Here is a 15,625-nt window from a genome sequence, read left to right as displayed (position 1 = left end):
AAAAAAAATCAAATCGAACACGCAAAGCCGCAGCCATATCTCCAGCTAAAAGGGGTTCTGAAAACGTTCTGGGAAGGCAGATACTATTTGACTTTGGGGAAGGTTAACAAACAGTTAACAAACGTTCAGTAACTGATATAACGTTAGGCCATGTAATGGTCGTGTAATGTTTTTTAAATGTTTCAATTTCAATAGAACCGTCAAAGCTAACGTTCCAGTAATGTTAGCAATAATGCTCCCTTAACGTTCGCATAACCAAAAAAAAAAACCGTTTACATTTTTTTTTAAAGAAACTTGTAAGTGTAGGCTACTATTTCAATACTGCTTGGGACTAAATTGGCCCACTTTTAGTATATAAAAGTATGCATTTAAGTGTACTATACAGTAAGTGTAACAGTAGTAAACCTCAAGTACACAACTAGGTTTTCATTTCGTAATGCATCTGTACTACAGGTGAACTTATAACTAGTAGTTTACTATTTTAATACAAGTAGGGTAAGTGTACCTATTAAGCCCACCAAAATATAAGTCTAGTTTTTTTTTCATAGATATTGACATGGTTTATAAGAAAAATAATTTGTTCAAATGCAAAATTTATCTCTCATTTGAAAATGTTTTAATTAGTTGATGTAAATTTTTAAATATAAAATGATATTTTAGGAATAAAGTCAGAAGTTTGGCATGGGCTTAATTGGTAGGCTACTTTGGCACCAAAGAAGCTCGCATGTGTTCCAAATAAGCCCACATCATCATTGATCCACAAAATATAAAATTTAATTGATTTCAAAGAAGTAAAACATCAATATATTTATTCAGTGACAGGGAAGTGTTAAAAAAAATTATTTTGCTAATGTTTGATTAGAGCCCTGGGTGGGATGGGTAGGTGTTAGTGGCCGGTGGTCTGGAGCCTTAAGTCGGCTTGACTGGAGTTGTAGCTGTAGTCAAGCTGGAAGTTTGGGTCCCAGGAAGTGGGGGTATCTCAGAGCCGTACGGTCCCAGGGGCTCAGGACTGTCGGGAATGTTGGGTTCCTCACAGTGCCCGGAAGGTAAAAGCACACAAAGAAATGTTATCATTGTACTTTTAGAAAATGTATCAAAGTTTGCAATTAGAGAGATTCCTCATTGAAACACGTAAGGTGGGCTTAAATGGTTCCACAGTGAGTAAAAAAAACATTTGTTCCTTAAAAAATTTAAGATATGTTTACAAATACATGCATGGAGCTTAAATATACTGTGGACTAAGTATCAAAGTAATTTTCATTGTGCCCACATTGAGAAATGTTACGTTTTTTTCATTCAAGGTTAGCTTGTGTTGGCTATAGTTTGCATGCATTTTGTGGTACTGTAACATTTAAGACCATCTTTAAAAAAAAGTGAATTTATAAAAATAATCTTCTCCTCAAAAAAAATTATGATGTATTTATTTGTAAATTAATGTAAAATGAATCACAACACATTTATTGTTTGCAGTTCACATGCTTAATTCTTTGGCAGCCTTTCTGTAAGGCTAATGGTTTGACCTAGAGATTAGCTTTGAACGCAAGCTAATAAAACTCATCTTTCCATTTAAAGGAAAATTATATAAAACGATAAAGTACTATTTGTTCATACACAAAAAACAATACATTTATCTCTTATTTGACATAATATCAATGTAGTTACAAAAGAAATGGCTGAAAATTGCAGCAATGTGTTGATTTCTGAAGGGTCCCGAAACACCAAAGTTTTGGGGTGACTGTAGCTGTGTCCCCAACCCGTTTTCATTCCCAGGGCATCTTATACTAACAATTTTGTCACGTCCGTCGATGTCTACTACCAACGCACATGGCACCCTTTAACGTCAATATGAGACGCACAGAGCTTTCCACTAACTCCAATGTAAACCCATCCGCGGTCCTATTGGATGCCCAGGGCAACTTCGTCAGTCATTAACTCATTCCAATATAAACCAGATGATGGATAGTGATATCCTTAATAAAAAAATTTGGTTGATAATTCTACAATACGTTATGATAATGTTATGGATTTAAAAAAAAAAATTATTTACCTTTTGATGCAGAAAAATAAAGGCATTTGTTCACAGTTTTCGACAGATGCTATTTTAAAGTATTTTGTTTTAATATCCTTAACATTTTATAACTTAATAACATGAAAGTGTGCTTAATAATTCAACAATGGGATAATATAACAGTTATTATTTTCGATAATGTAGGCTAGGCCTATCCTTTGATTCTGAAAAATAAATGCGGGGAAAAAAAGGAAATTGATTGTTAAAAGTGCGGATGTTTTTATTAGCTTATGTCAACAAATTGCCATATTTATCTTCAGCCCACCAATAGTGATAGATCAGTAGTAGATCGGTGATTGTATGCTTTTTTATTCCGTAGGCACTGGTCAAATGTAGCCAGGGGTGCCACACGGTTCCCGCGTGATCATAACCGACGAGCCACGGTGACGGATTTACTCAAAGCAATTACTCAAATTCAAAATAAGTACCTACTCAAGAGAGTATGCGATTTCGGATGCAGCCTCAGTTCGCCATGCCCTGGGCGTCCAATGGTACCGCGGATGGGTTTACATTGGAGTTAGTGGAAAGCTCTGTGCGTCTCATATTGACGCTAAAGGGTGCCATGGGCAGGGGTGCCGCTAAGGGGTGGAAAATTACAACGATTCTAAGGGCCCACACACTTTTGGGGCCCCCAGAGATCGATTTTAATAATGGAATAGGTGCGGTAGGGGCCCAACCCCATATTCTTTCATAGGGCCCAAAATTTCTAGCGGCGCCCCTGGCCATGGGCGTTAGAAGTCGACGCCGACGGACGTGACAAAGCGTAAGTATATGACGCCCTGGAAATAAGAACGGGTTCGTGTCCCAATTCAGGGGCCTCCTCCTCCGAAGGCCGCATTTGAAGGCCCATTGCGTCACAGCGGCGCGACAAGGCTGTCCCAAGCCTACCGTCAGCGTTGCCAAGTCCGAAGTTTTCCCGTGGAATTGGGCCACTTTTAAGTTGTTTCCGCGGGTAAAAAAATTTTCCGCTGGTTGATTTCCATCCCTGTAAGTAGGATTTCGACGCTCCAACACCCCCAAAACATCCCTCATCCTCTTTTCCTCTGAGCGCGAAGGATAGAACGAGGAATCAGCAGCAGCCAAGAGAAAATGAGACCAAGAGGGTGAACTGATCTATATATTTAGGGAGGACATGAAGTTTCAGAGAGACAGAGCAGGGGGAGAATGGACAGATTGGTAGAGAAATAAACTTTTGGTTATGTGAATTAAAATTAGTAAATTAAACAATCGTATACTTTTTTTTGTAGCCTAAGTTATAATTTGTAAATGAAACAAAACATAATTTCTGTGCATTGTTTATTTTTGTAATGCAAGTTATGACTTGTAAATGTAATAAAAAAATTATTTACATTTATTTTTGTCATGTCAATTAATTTGTACATTTACAAAAAAAAGTTGTTCTATACATTTTTACTTACAGTACTTTTTACAACTATTTACAAGTTAAGTCACGTTTAAGATAAGAAAAACAAAATAAAAGTTTAAATTAATAGTCTACATAAAACAGATTGGAAGAAAACATTTTTCTGTGGACTTTTATTGAGCAGAGGAGGAGACCCTGGTGCTGCACGCTGGAGACGCTGGTAAGGCAGGTGCAAGTACAGGCCAAAATGAGAGGGGCTCAAGATGGCGCCGTGAGCGGTTGTGGTTTTGCAAGCTGAGAAGCAATATCGGGTATTTCCCCACAAATGAAGATACGGTTTTCGTAAAGTTGCTAACTAATATTTATAGGTTTTTACGGGTTGATTAATTGATTAAATTTTGATTTTGGAGTGGTGCGAACAGTAATTACCAGAGCATCAGGAAAAATGGCTGAGGATGCTAATCTTGGTGCAGAGATGGAGGTTGAGACAGTAAAAGAGAAGAGAAACTTCAGCGATACCCACTCGTATGCCTGTAAAGTAAAAAACGGAGGAAGTTGTGATTCGTGTCCTAACACACCAAGCAAAAATCAACCTTCCAAAAGGCAAAAAAATGTGGTGACCTCCTCTGCCAAAGAAAGTGAACTCTCTTTAAGTGAAGTACAGGAGAATATCATCCGAATTCTCTCTGAGAAGATTAACGAGAGATCCGACCAGATTGAAAGAATGGTGAAGGAGAATTCTTCCAACATTGAAGCGTTGGGCAAATCTCTTACCTCAGTTCATGATGATGTAATGGAGTTGCAAAATGAAAATAAAATCCTAAAAAATGCAAATGCTCTCCTAGGAAAAAAAGTCAAAGAAATGAACACGAAAATTCATGACCAGGAACGTTACAGCCGCAGATGGTGTCTGCGTTTATATGGATTGTCCGAGCAATCCGGTGAAAACGTGAAAACGAGAGTCATGGAAATATGCAAACAAGTGTCCGCCGACACAGCAGACAGGCGTATGGTAGCGGATGCTTTGGATGTGGCACATCGTCTTGGCAGACTTAAAACCTCGGATGATGGCAGAAAAGTTCTACCAAGACCGGTGATCATGAGATTCATTTCTCGCACAGCCAGAGATTTGATCTGGAAAAATTCAAAAAGCAACGAGTATCTGACCACCAAAGGGCTGCGGTTTAAGGAGGACTTGACTGCTTTTGACATTGAAGCACGGAATCGTCTTTGGCCGGCTGTGGAGAGGGCGAGGAAGGAGGGCAAAAGCGCATACTTCAGTGGAGCGAGGGCGTTCGTTGATGGTAAAGAGATTTATCCCGAAGAGGACAACGGATCTTCATAGACTTGTGGTCGTTTAGTAGGATTCTGCAGTGGGAGGTGTCCTGAAAAGGTCAAGGTTAATCATCTCTATTAGAGACAAGAAGTGGTTGCTTCTAAGTTCTTAATCGGATGGTTAAATAACGGATGCACTTTAAGGTTTATTTAAATGTTTGCAACTGTTATCATTTTTGAAGATCGTTTGTGGGAATCCCATTATGTTAAAATTTAAAGTTTAGGCTATTTACCTACTCTTGTGGTTTATTTTTTCAGTAATTGGTTACTTTTGACAAGTTATGTCTCTTTCTTTATTTTCTATCAATGCCAGAGGTATTCGTGATATTCTAAAGAGAAAAGCTTTATTTTTGTATTGCAAAGGGAAATGTGTAGATTTATGTTTAATTCAGGAAACGCATGCATGTTCTTCAGATGCAAAGTTCTGGAAAAATCAGTGGGGAAAAGAGATTTGGTTGTCATTTGGCAGTAATCGATCAGCGGGGGTCGCTATTTTACAGGATAAATTTACAGGGCGGATACTAAATTATGAACAAGATGATTGTGGTAGATGGATATTACTTGTGATAGATAAGGATAACGAAATATTTGTATTAGTTAATTGTTATGCCACCAATAACAACATGAACAATGAAACACTCTTTTTGCATATTGAATCTAGAATTCAGCATTTTATTTTATCATATCCATTAGCTAAAGTTATTTGGGGAGGAGATTTCAATACTGTGTTTGATGCAACCATTGATAGATGGCCTCCTAAAAGTAGGCCTGGCCCTTCGAGTGAACTAGTTAATGTATGTTTAAGATTGGGCCTCACAGATGTGTGGAGAGATAAGAATCCAGACAGGGAGGAATATACGTGGAGTAATAAGAACTCATCTCTTCATTCTCGTATTGACTATTGGTTAGTGTCCAATGATTTAGCTAATAATGTGGCCTCTGTACTAATAGAACCTTGCATAATGACAGATCATAAAGGAATATTCATAAGAATAAATATGGTGAAAGATAAATCGGTCAAAAAAATTAATAGTTACTGGAAATTAAATAATAAATTGCTTGAAAGTGAATGCCTAAAGAAAAAAATCAAACACATTATTGAAAAATATAGAACAATTGCAGCTATGGAAAAGACGTATGGAAAGTACTGGGAATTAATGAAGTTTGATATCAGAACGGCATCCTTTAACCAAGGAAAATTGGAAGCAAAAAATAAAAAAAGGAAAGAAAATTCAATTATTGAGGAAATATTAAATTTGAATAAAAAGAAGAAAGAAGCATTGACTGATTTAGAATTAAATAAATTAAATGTATTACATACTGAACTAGATCATATCTATGAGGATAAAGCAAAGGGAGCATTTATTCGATCTAGACTTAAATGGTTAGAAAAAGGGGAAAAAAATACAAAATATTTTTTTGGCCTTGAAAAAAGAAACAGTGATTTTGCCTCAGTCTCAAAACTAATGATTAACAACAAAATAGTAGATAATTCTTTAGATATTTCAGAATATGTTTCTCAGTTTTTTAGTAATTTGTATTCTTCCACAATGGCTACTTCCAATATTGATGTTTTTTTAAATAACTTTAAGAGTGATACCAAAAAAATAGATCAGAACTTCCAAAATGTGTGTGATAAAGAAATAGTTATTGAGGAGTTGAGAGAGTGCATTAACTTGCTAAAAAATAACAAATCTCCAGGCAATGACGGGCTAACAGGAGAGTTTTATAAGACATTTTCTAAAGAACTTTCACCCTTTTTATTATTAGTATTTATAGAAGCTATAGAAAAAGGTGAATTGCCTGCTTCATTAAAACAAGGGGTTATAACACTGATTCCCAAACCTAGCAAGGACAAGTTACTTATTGAAAATTGGAGGCCTATTAGTTTGCTTAATAATGACAGTAAGTTGTTTGCAATGATTTTTGCTAGAAGAATGAAACAAGGTTTAGATCAAATAATTGATATGGAACAGTCTGGTTTTATGCAAGGCCGTCATATTAGGAATAATATTAGACTAATCTTAGATATGGTAGACTATAATAATTTTATTGAAGATGATAGTTTTATTTTATTTATTGATTTTTATAAAGCATTTGATACTGTAAATCATGATTTTATTTTCAAAGTTATTAAATTGTTAGGTTTTGGAGATGTATTTTCGAAAGCAGTCAAAACATTGTACAATGGCTGTAATAGTTCTGTCAAACTTGCATTTGGTACTTCACAAAGGTTTGATATTCATCGTGGCATCAGGCAAGGATGCCCCCTCTCTCCTTCTTTATTTTTGTTGGTCACCCAGGTTTTGGCAATGCATGTAAAAAGAAATAAGTATAATGGTATCACAGCTTTAGGATTAGAATTTAAACTTAGCCAGTTTGCTGATGACACTGCAATTTTTTTGAAAAACAAATTCGAGGTACCAAAAATAATTAGATGTATTGAGGCATTCACTGCTGTATCTGGCCTTAAAATGAATTGTGATAAATCTGTATTGTTTCCCCTTAAAGATTGCTCCTCTACAGAAATAGAGAACATCCCAGTTAAACACCAATTAACATATCTAGGTATAGTAATTTGCAAAAATGAAAAACAAAGGAGTCAGTTAAATTTTGAACCAATTATTGAGAGAACAAAAAATAAATTTAATTGGTGGTTAATGAGGGATATATCAATAATTGGGAGGGTATTATTGTCAAAGGCGGAAGGTATATCTAGATCAGTATATACATCTTTATCATTAGATGTGCCTCCTAAGGTGATTAAGGAATTAGATAAGATACTTTATGACTTCATATGGAGAAAAAAAACACATTATTTAAAAAAGGAGGTAATATGTAACACCAAAGAACAAGGGGGACTTGAGGTTTTAGATTATAATACACTTAATGACACTTTTAAAATTAAATGGTTGATAGAGTTTTTGAAGAATAGAGAAAGTCTTTGGAACGTATTTCCAAATTATATATTTAATACTCTTGGAGGCATAGATTTTTTGTTGAAATGTAATTTTTCTGCTGACAAAATTCCTGTAAAATTGGCCAGTTTTCACAGACAAGCCCTGCTAGCATGGAAATTGGTATATAAACACAATTTTTCACCACACAACTATTTCATATGGAATAATAAAGACATACTTTTTAAAAACAAATCACTATTCTATCACACTTGGTTCAATGAAGGGATTATATTAGTAAGACAATTGGTTAATTCCAACGGATATTTGTTATCATATACTGAATTTCTACAAAAATTTAAATTACCAGTTAAACCAAGAGAGTTTGCTATTGTTCTTGACGCGATTCCAAAGAGTGTGATTTTACTCTTAAAAAACGCTGATTCAGTGGAAATCAACATGGTCAATATTTGTGGTAAAATTTTCATTGATAATGTTGATGTTTTACAACAAAAATGTAGCAATATGATTATAAGGAAGGCTCTTGGTTCTGTGTCTTTTCCTGCAGCAAGATTCTTTTGGTCTTCTTTATTTGGTGATATCTCTTGGGTTAAAGCATGGAAATTACCAAATAAGTTTTGTGTCAATAACAAAATTAAGGAAGTGTCTTACAAAATACTTCACAGAATTTATCCTGCTAAACATGTTTTGGAAAGATTTAATCTTAATATTTCGTATACTTGTGAATTTTGTGCACTAGAGAAAGAAACAATTTTGCATCTGTTTTTTCACTGTATTTATTCAAGATTATTTTGGAAAGATTTAGAAACCTTTATTAATAGAAAACTGAAGTGTATGATGGAAATTTGTGTTTTGGATGTGTTTTTTTATACTCAGAAAGACAATTTGGAATGTAAAGAACAGCATATTATACAGTTATTTATTTTATTAGGAAAATACCATATACATAAAAAGAAGTGGGCTCAAGGTAAACCAAATTTTCCACATTTTATAAATGACTTTAAATTATATGTACATCTTTTGGAACAAACTAAAAACAAAAAAGCAATGAAAACATGCAATGCTTTGAAAACACTGGATTTTATGTAAAAAAATAATAATATTATTTTTTATTATTTATTATTATTATTTATTTTTCTCTTCTTTTTTTGGCAGTAAATGTAATGTTGTGAATATGTGATACCTCTGTTCTTGTGGCATTGAATAATAAAAAAAAAAAATAATAAATAAAAAATAAAAAAATAAAAAAAAAAATAAAAAAAAATAAAAATAAAAAAAAGTACAGGCCAAATAGCCTACTTGGACTTTTCTCTCAGTGTAAAGTAGCCTACACTTAAGTGTAATTTTATGTAGGCTATATTTCTGAGAAGTACGAAGGGTATTTTCGAGAAGTATATAAAATGTAGACTGAAAGTATACTTTCTTATTTTTAGTTTAAAAGAAGTAGCTATACTAATAGAACACTTGAATAAACCTCTTTTTCGTAAGGGTAGCCTATAGGACTACACCATCGCAAACTCACTTCAGTTTTCAGATCCTCATTCAATCAGGCTGTTAGAAAGCGGGGCGGCGCTGTGACAGCGGGACTTTCCAGCAGGGAAAACAAGTTTCTTTATAAAGTAGTGAAAACAAACAGCGCGGAACAGCTCCAAGACCTTTGACTCCCCCAGGAAACGACAGGAAAGGCTATAGGCTACTTTCTCTTTCTGTCATGTGAATATTCTGTAAAACGCTGTCGGAACATGACATCAAACCTACCAATCAGCCCCAATTATTGCCAGCTGGACGAAAACACATCTGAAAACAAAAATGCAAAAGGGCAGTACATATTTTTCTTGATTTTGACTTTAATATTAAGCACCGAGACGTTTATCACAGCTTTTCTTCTTTATGACTTCTGCGAGGATATTCACAGAGTGAGTTAAATCGTTTTTAGTTAAATTATGATCTATAAACATGTTGTTATATATATATATATATATATATATATATATATATATATATATATATATATATATATATATATAATTTGTTTAGTAAGTTTTGTTTGTTTGACTTTAAAAGACTCGTGAAACAGGCAAAGATGGAGGGTATCCAATCCACTGTCTTTCCACAGATGTCACCCAACCTGCAGATCAAGCTCAAGCAGGAATCGCAAGTTGTGACTTGTTCAATCAAGAACTGACACAAACTGCACGGCAGGTATTTAAAACGGCTTCAAAACATGAATACATTTTTGATACTGAGTAATATAGCCTATACATGTAAGATTATTACATTATAGCATACATGTTATGATGTTCCATACTAAGAGTCTTTTTCTTTTTAAACAGAGGCTGTTGCTAGACATACAAAATTATGTACTGGGAACATTAGGAGGTACGACTAATTTATTGATTTATTTAAATGATTGTTTGCTATTATTGCTTATACAACACCTGTTGTTAGATGTTTATTTAGTACACCAGCCTGCGACCTTGGTACTTGTGTCTTTTCACTCACGTCGAGTGTGCATCCTCAAATCACTCTCCTATCTCTCAGCCAAAGAAATAATCAAGTGCATAGGAAATACAAAGATAATAAAAACAAAAAATAAGACATTGATTTAAAAGGTATTTCAGTAAATGCACAGATGTGTTTTGAGTCTAGATTTGATACTGTTGGAGTACTTCTGATCGAAGCCGGTTCCTGCTTGGGGTGGCATCTTAGACTCGTCTTGCTTTGAGTTAACCCTTGTTATTTCTAACTGACTTGATCCTAATGAGGTGAGTTATCGGTTAAGTTTATATTCAATGAGCATATCTGCAATGTACTGAGGTCCTAGGCTAGCCTGGCAAGCCAGACCCACATCAAGATGTTAGGTCTGGGAATTCACCATCGGCATGCCTCAATCCGAAGGGCGGGATAAACGGTTGTCTTTCAAATTCCCTCTGCACGCAATGGGATAACGCTACAACCAACCAGAGCAACGAACGGTTGTGGTTGAGTGAGTCCCATACCTTTTCCCACGAGCGGAGCTAGTTGATATATTAAACTTTTGCCGTATCCGGTCGTCAAAACTCCGAACACATCTTCCTTTTTTAAGAATGACTTAAGTGCCGTTCTTTTCTCAAAGAAAAGCTTAACTCCAAGTCCTCCAGAGTCGCGGCCAAAGCCGATTCGAAAGACCGCTGTTCACCAGCAGCTGCGGTCATCTTTTTGTTTTCACGTAGCAGGGAATTCACGCGGAACCATCACAACTCTGCCGTAAGCCCACCCACCAACTCAATACACGATGTGATTGGCCTGTGTAGAGTTTGTTTTTTCCAGCTCGAAAGCCAACGGAGAGTTGCTAGACTACACTGGCTGCAAAATAAATTCTGCTGTCGCTAGGGTGAGTCTAGATTTCTAGGCTAGTCCTAGGCCATTGAGTGATTTATAAACAAATAGCCTAGTAGTACTTAAAAGTCAATTCTAAATGTAACTGGAAGCCAGTGTAAATACTTGAGGTTCTGCTCAGAATCCTGGCAGCAGCGTTCTGTATGAGCTGCAACTGTCTTATGGTCTTTTTTGGGAAGGCCAGTAAGGAGTCCATTACAACAGTCCACCCTGCTGGTGATGAAAGCATGAACAAGTTTCTTGACTGGAAACTTAAGTTTCTACTTGATGATAGCTGATTTTGGTATCGCTTTGACATGATTACTGAAGCTAAGGTCCAACTCCAAAATCACACCAAGATTCCTGACTTCATTTTTTTGTTTTTGACCCTTAGAGTCAAGGTATGCATTCACCTTCAAAATGTTATCTTTATTTCTAAATGCAATGAATTCAGTTTGTCTTTGATTAACTAAAAAGTTAATTAACTGTTCATTTTCATCAATGTATTGGCACAGGGAATCAATGGGGCTGTAGGTGTTAGGCGATAGGGCTAAGTAGATCTGGGTGTCATCTGCAGCTGTGGTAAGCAATTTGGTTCTTATTGGGAAGAAGTGAGGCATTTACCACTTCTACGAGATCTGATTCTAAATAGTTAAACCAAGTTTTGAAAAAAGATGTGAGGAGTGTGTCAAGGCCGCAGGTTGATGTTTTGAGATGCTGTATAGTGTTTTCCCAGATTTTACCATAAATTGCCTCGAAATCAGACATAGTGACTAATTTAATTGAAAGTTTGTTCTTGGACTTTACAGAACATAACATCACTGAGATTTTCAAACCAGCTGTGCATGTCGGGGCAAAACAAGAGCTTAAACAATATCAAAGGCTTCAGAAAAATGGTAGGATCTTCCCCGGAGTAACAATCCACTGTTTACACTTTACAAAATTGTATAAAACTGTAGAAAGTGATCAGCTGACTTAACTTAAAACAAAAAGGTTGTCAACTAAAATTAAGTAAATTAACTTCATGCATAATTTAAAAAAAATAAGTAATGTGGAATTGTCAAGTTTACATAATTTAATTGTTTCTATAGTCATGAAGTTTATTTACTTAATTTTAGGGCAGCGGGTTTCCTCACTTTTTTAAGTTAAGTCAACTGATCACTTTTTACAACAAATATAATGTGGTTAAGTTTAATTGGTTAATGAACACAAAATTCTTCTCTTTACTTTCAGCAGACGAAACTCCTGCACTGGATCGTATCCAGTGGGACAACATGAACGGCCAATTCAGTCAGGAAGGGTTAATGGGCTTGAGCCCCGAAGGAGAAATAGTGGTGCCACACGACGGAATTTACTTCGTTTTCTCTCAGGTTAATTTCGAAACACAATTAGGACAGAGTAAGCACTTTACGCAATACTTATACAAGAAGACAGCATCTTATCCACAACCAGTGATGCTCGCAAAAGCCGTAGTGACTCCCTTTGTGAGCGTAAGGTCTGGTGTACAGCTTTATTCCAACCACCAGGGGGCGCTGTTCCGTTTAGAAAAAGACGACAGGCTCTCCCTGTATGTGCTGAACATAAGCGATGTGCGCTTCCCTCAGGAAGCCACTTACTTTGGGGCATTCATGATTTACTAAGCAAAACAGCAGCATTTTGATTCACTTTATTGCTTATGTTATCCATTCCCACGAAAAATGTATGTAAATAGAGATGATACATAACAGTTTGTTTTGTCCACGTCAATGTCAAATAAAGGTTGTTTAAAAAAAAAGTTAATTTAGTTTTAATAGATTTTTTATTGTAAATTATAGTGTTCAGTCCTGTTGACATGTGTAGGTGTTTTTGTCCGCAGCCAAAAGAGTTTAAGAGCAGTGTAAGAGTAGTAGATGTAGGCCTAATTTAATTTATAAAAACATCAATTCAGTTACAGGCCTATTATTATTCATATTCTTGTCACTTAATAATAAAACCATTCCCTTCTTTTTGTTTACATGGTTAAATGTGGTACATGTCCAAACATTTTTTTAAACTTATATTAAAAATATGGGAAAGCAGAGGTGATTTCTGTAGAAATTCTCTCTGTCCCTCATTGAATTTCTCTGTGATGTCAATGGCAAGATTTTCTTCTTCTGCAGCTGAAAGATGGTGATTTCTTCTATTTAGAAGCAGCAGCCTGGGTATGGGGAATGAAGAGAGAGCTCGATATAATAAATTTTTTTTATCTGAAATGTTGCTCAATGCAAATTTTCTAATGTAGATTGAACTGAAAAATATCACACCACAACAATGTACAGAAACCACAAGGCTGCTACTTTGCACTTATGAAATTCTAGTTTATGAAGATACATCAACGGAACAATATTCAGTGTTGAATTTACACAGCATAACAATGCACAGAACGTCATTAATGTCAGTAATGAATAAATAAAACAAGATTAAGTTCTGACCTTCGGAGCTCTGAAAACAAGAAGCTTTCTCAGAGAAAAGGGGTTGAGGAGCCATCTTTGCATTTTTTTTGTCTTTGATTATAATGCCCTCTTCATGGCTTACGTCATCATTGACTTTAGGGAGGATACTCAAGATGTCCTGGTCTCTGAAAATGACGGCGATCCTTACTGTAATCGATCATGAGCTGTTTAATTTCATATGTGGTCTGATCTTTCTTGATTTCAACCAGAAAGCCCAAATATTTAAACAAGTCTTTCAGTCTTTCTGGAAAAAAAAACATAAAAGACAAGTAGGTAAAGGTAATACAATTCATGACCATAGACCCACAGAGCAGTTACAACAACAAATGAAGGAAAGAAAATGAAGAGGAAAAAAAGAAAGAAAAAAACAGGAAGGATACACAGTTCATAAGTGCATAAGCCCCTTCTAAAAAGAAGGGTGTGTGGTTTTGTGGTTCATAAACATCAAAAATGAAAAATAATTTACTGCATACCAACATCTTTTTGGGATCCATTTCGTTTATGTTTGGGGTCTTTAAAGTTCTCATTATTAATTATTACACAAAGTCCACGTGGATAACTGTCCATTTTGTACTCATCAGTCTAGAACAAAAGAGCAGGCGTTACAGAACACATCCAACATTCAAGAATAAAATCTGAAAATGTAATAATTTATGAAAAAAGTGAAATCAAGGGAACAGGTATCATTTCAAAATGATGCAGCTTGCTCCACTTCATTACCGTGGTGTTTGGTTTATCTGGAGGGGATATTTGAGTATCATAAGTCTTTAAAGTTCAATATTTTTCAATATATTCATGCCTCCACTTTAGTTAAGTATCATTGTACAAAGTTTAATTGTAAAACATATTTTAAGAAAAACTAATTATGAAAATGTCATTTTTTAAATTGTAAAAGTAAAATTTATCAAGAAAAGATGCATGAACATTTTTCAATGAAAGATAAATATGATTTTTGAATAATATATGAAACTGTACTACCTGACGTCATAGATAGGTGACTAGAGGTCGCTCCTGTTTCCCGAATTACTGTCAATGTTTAAGTCATCATAAAAACACTTGTCTCTTTTCTCCAAGCATTTGAGCAGAATTTCACTTGCTTTCCGCCCCTTTCTCCTCACGTTCTCAATCAGATCACGAGCTTGATCAGTTCGCGTTTTGGTCTTCTAGAATATTTCTTCAATCTCCTCACTGCCTAACACATTATATTACCGAAGATCATCCAGCAAACTTTTGATAACAGGCTCGGTCAAACCATACCTCAGTTTAATGCGACACATGCGACGGAGCATGTGAAAAGGGCTTTCAGTCCTCACACATCACTGGTTCCACAGTAACTGCTCCCCCAGCTCATCCCTTAAACGTAGATCATGTGCCCACTCTGAAGAACGCACATATACACATAAGCACTGCAAAAACAAGTTTCAAGCCCCCCCTCAGCTCAGGCTGGTTGTGTAACGAGTGTTCACGCGCCCATAGTGAAATGCGCGCGCCTACATATAACGGCTACACATCTGTAAGACTGGAAAAACTGGAAGGACTTTAAGAGAGGGCCACTCTCTGACAGGCGCGGATTTATGGGCGGGCCTGGGTGGGCACGTGCCCACCCAGATTGACAGGTGGCCCACCCAATCAGATTAATAAAAACAAAATTTAAATTTTTTATTTTAATAATAATAATAATAATAATAATGAATTAAGTTTGGCCATATACGGCCCGCCGAACACTTTATATGATATATGAAAAGCCTGAGCGCATCCATCTCTGGCTCAGCGCCAGCCAACGTGCGAACGCACAGTTTGAATCTGGCAGTTATGTCATGTCACTGTACATATTTTGTCCAGACTTTGACACTCTTGCAAGGAGAGGGGACGATTATGCTCATTATTCACATGAACACCGTGTCTTGGAAAGACAAGGACGGGCCCGTTCACATATCGCGTCTTTTGCGCGCTCAAGTTTGTTATTTCAGATCTACGCGCTCATAATGGAAGCGATGCGGTCGTGAAAGACATGGTCAGGCATCTGATTGACTCGTCAAACGCATGCGTTTCGACTGCCAAGGGACTCGCGATTTGTCATAAAAGCTTGCGTTCTTAACGTGCGCTTTGTGGT

The 15,625-nt window shown here is 35.9% G+C and overlaps 2 protein-coding genes across 3 annotated transcripts; one reads left to right on the top strand and one right to left on the bottom strand.

The window, feature by feature from the left end:
• Window positions 1–9,255: 9,255 nt before the first annotated feature.
• On the top strand, window positions 9,256–13,138 carry tnfsf10l4 (tumor necrosis factor (ligand) superfamily, member 10 like 4). 2 transcript variants are annotated; one of them, XM_077241220.1, is made up of 5 exons: window positions 9,256–9,600; window positions 9,749–9,886; window positions 10,018–10,063; window positions 11,851–11,937; window positions 12,275–13,138. In XM_077241220.1, the coding sequence occupies exons 1-5, from the start codon at window positions 9,427–9,429 to the stop codon at window positions 12,679–12,681; spliced, it is 852 nt and encodes a 283-aa protein (XP_077097335.1). In that variant the 5' UTR covers window positions 9,256–9,426; the 3' UTR covers window positions 12,682–13,138. The 2 variants fall into 2 exon arrangements, with proteins under 2 accessions (XP_077097335.1, XP_077097336.1); XM_077241221.1 differs by having other exon boundaries at window positions 9,280–9,600; window positions 12,278–12,787.
• casp22 (caspase 22, apoptosis-related cysteine peptidase) lies at window positions 12,692–15,092 on the bottom strand. Its single transcript, XM_077241222.1, has 5 exons — window positions 14,491–15,092; window positions 14,233–14,249; window positions 13,986–14,094; window positions 13,492–13,756; window positions 12,692–13,217 (listed from the first exon to the last, which is right to left on the bottom strand). Exons 1-4 carry the CDS (start codon window positions 14,498–14,500, stop codon window positions 13,608–13,610), a joined length of 285 nt encoding a protein of 94 aa, XP_077097337.1. The 5' UTR covers window positions 14,501–15,092; the 3' UTR covers window positions 12,692–13,217; window positions 13,492–13,607.
• Window positions 15,093–15,625: the final 533 nt, after the last annotated feature.

Source organism: Siphateles boraxobius, unplaced genomic scaffold (genome assembly GCF_051911475.1).
Source record: "Siphateles boraxobius isolate OS27281-9 unplaced genomic scaffold, OSU_SipBor_1 24, whole genome shotgun sequence".
Taxonomy (NCBI): Eukaryota; Metazoa; Chordata; class Actinopteri; order Cypriniformes; family Leuciscidae; genus Siphateles; species Siphateles boraxobius.
The sequence above is the reverse complement of the archived record's forward strand: the minus strand, read 5'-3'. Positions and strand labels throughout refer to the sequence as shown.

What these genes read in the sequence shown, in the direction of transcription:
- tnfsf10l4 (XM_077241220.1), top strand. Translation starts at nt 9,427, where the DNA reads ATGACATCAAACCTACCAATCAGCCCCAATTATTGCCAGCTGGACGAA. An exon ending in TGACACAAACTGCACGGCAG is followed by an intron (nt 9,887 to 10,017) that starts GTATTTAAAACG and finishes CTTTTTAAACAG; the next exon opens with AGGCTGTTGCTAGACATACA. An exon ending in TGTACTGGGAACATTAGGAG is followed by an intron (nt 10,064 to 11,850) that starts GTACGACTAATT and finishes TGGACTTTACAG; the next exon opens with AACATAACATCACTGAGATT.
- casp22 (XM_077241222.1), bottom strand. An exon ending in TGGATCCCAAAAAGATGTTG is followed by an intron (nt 13,757 to 13,985) that starts GTATGCAGTAAA and finishes TTTTTTTTCCAG; the next exon opens with AAAGACTGAAAGACTTGTTT.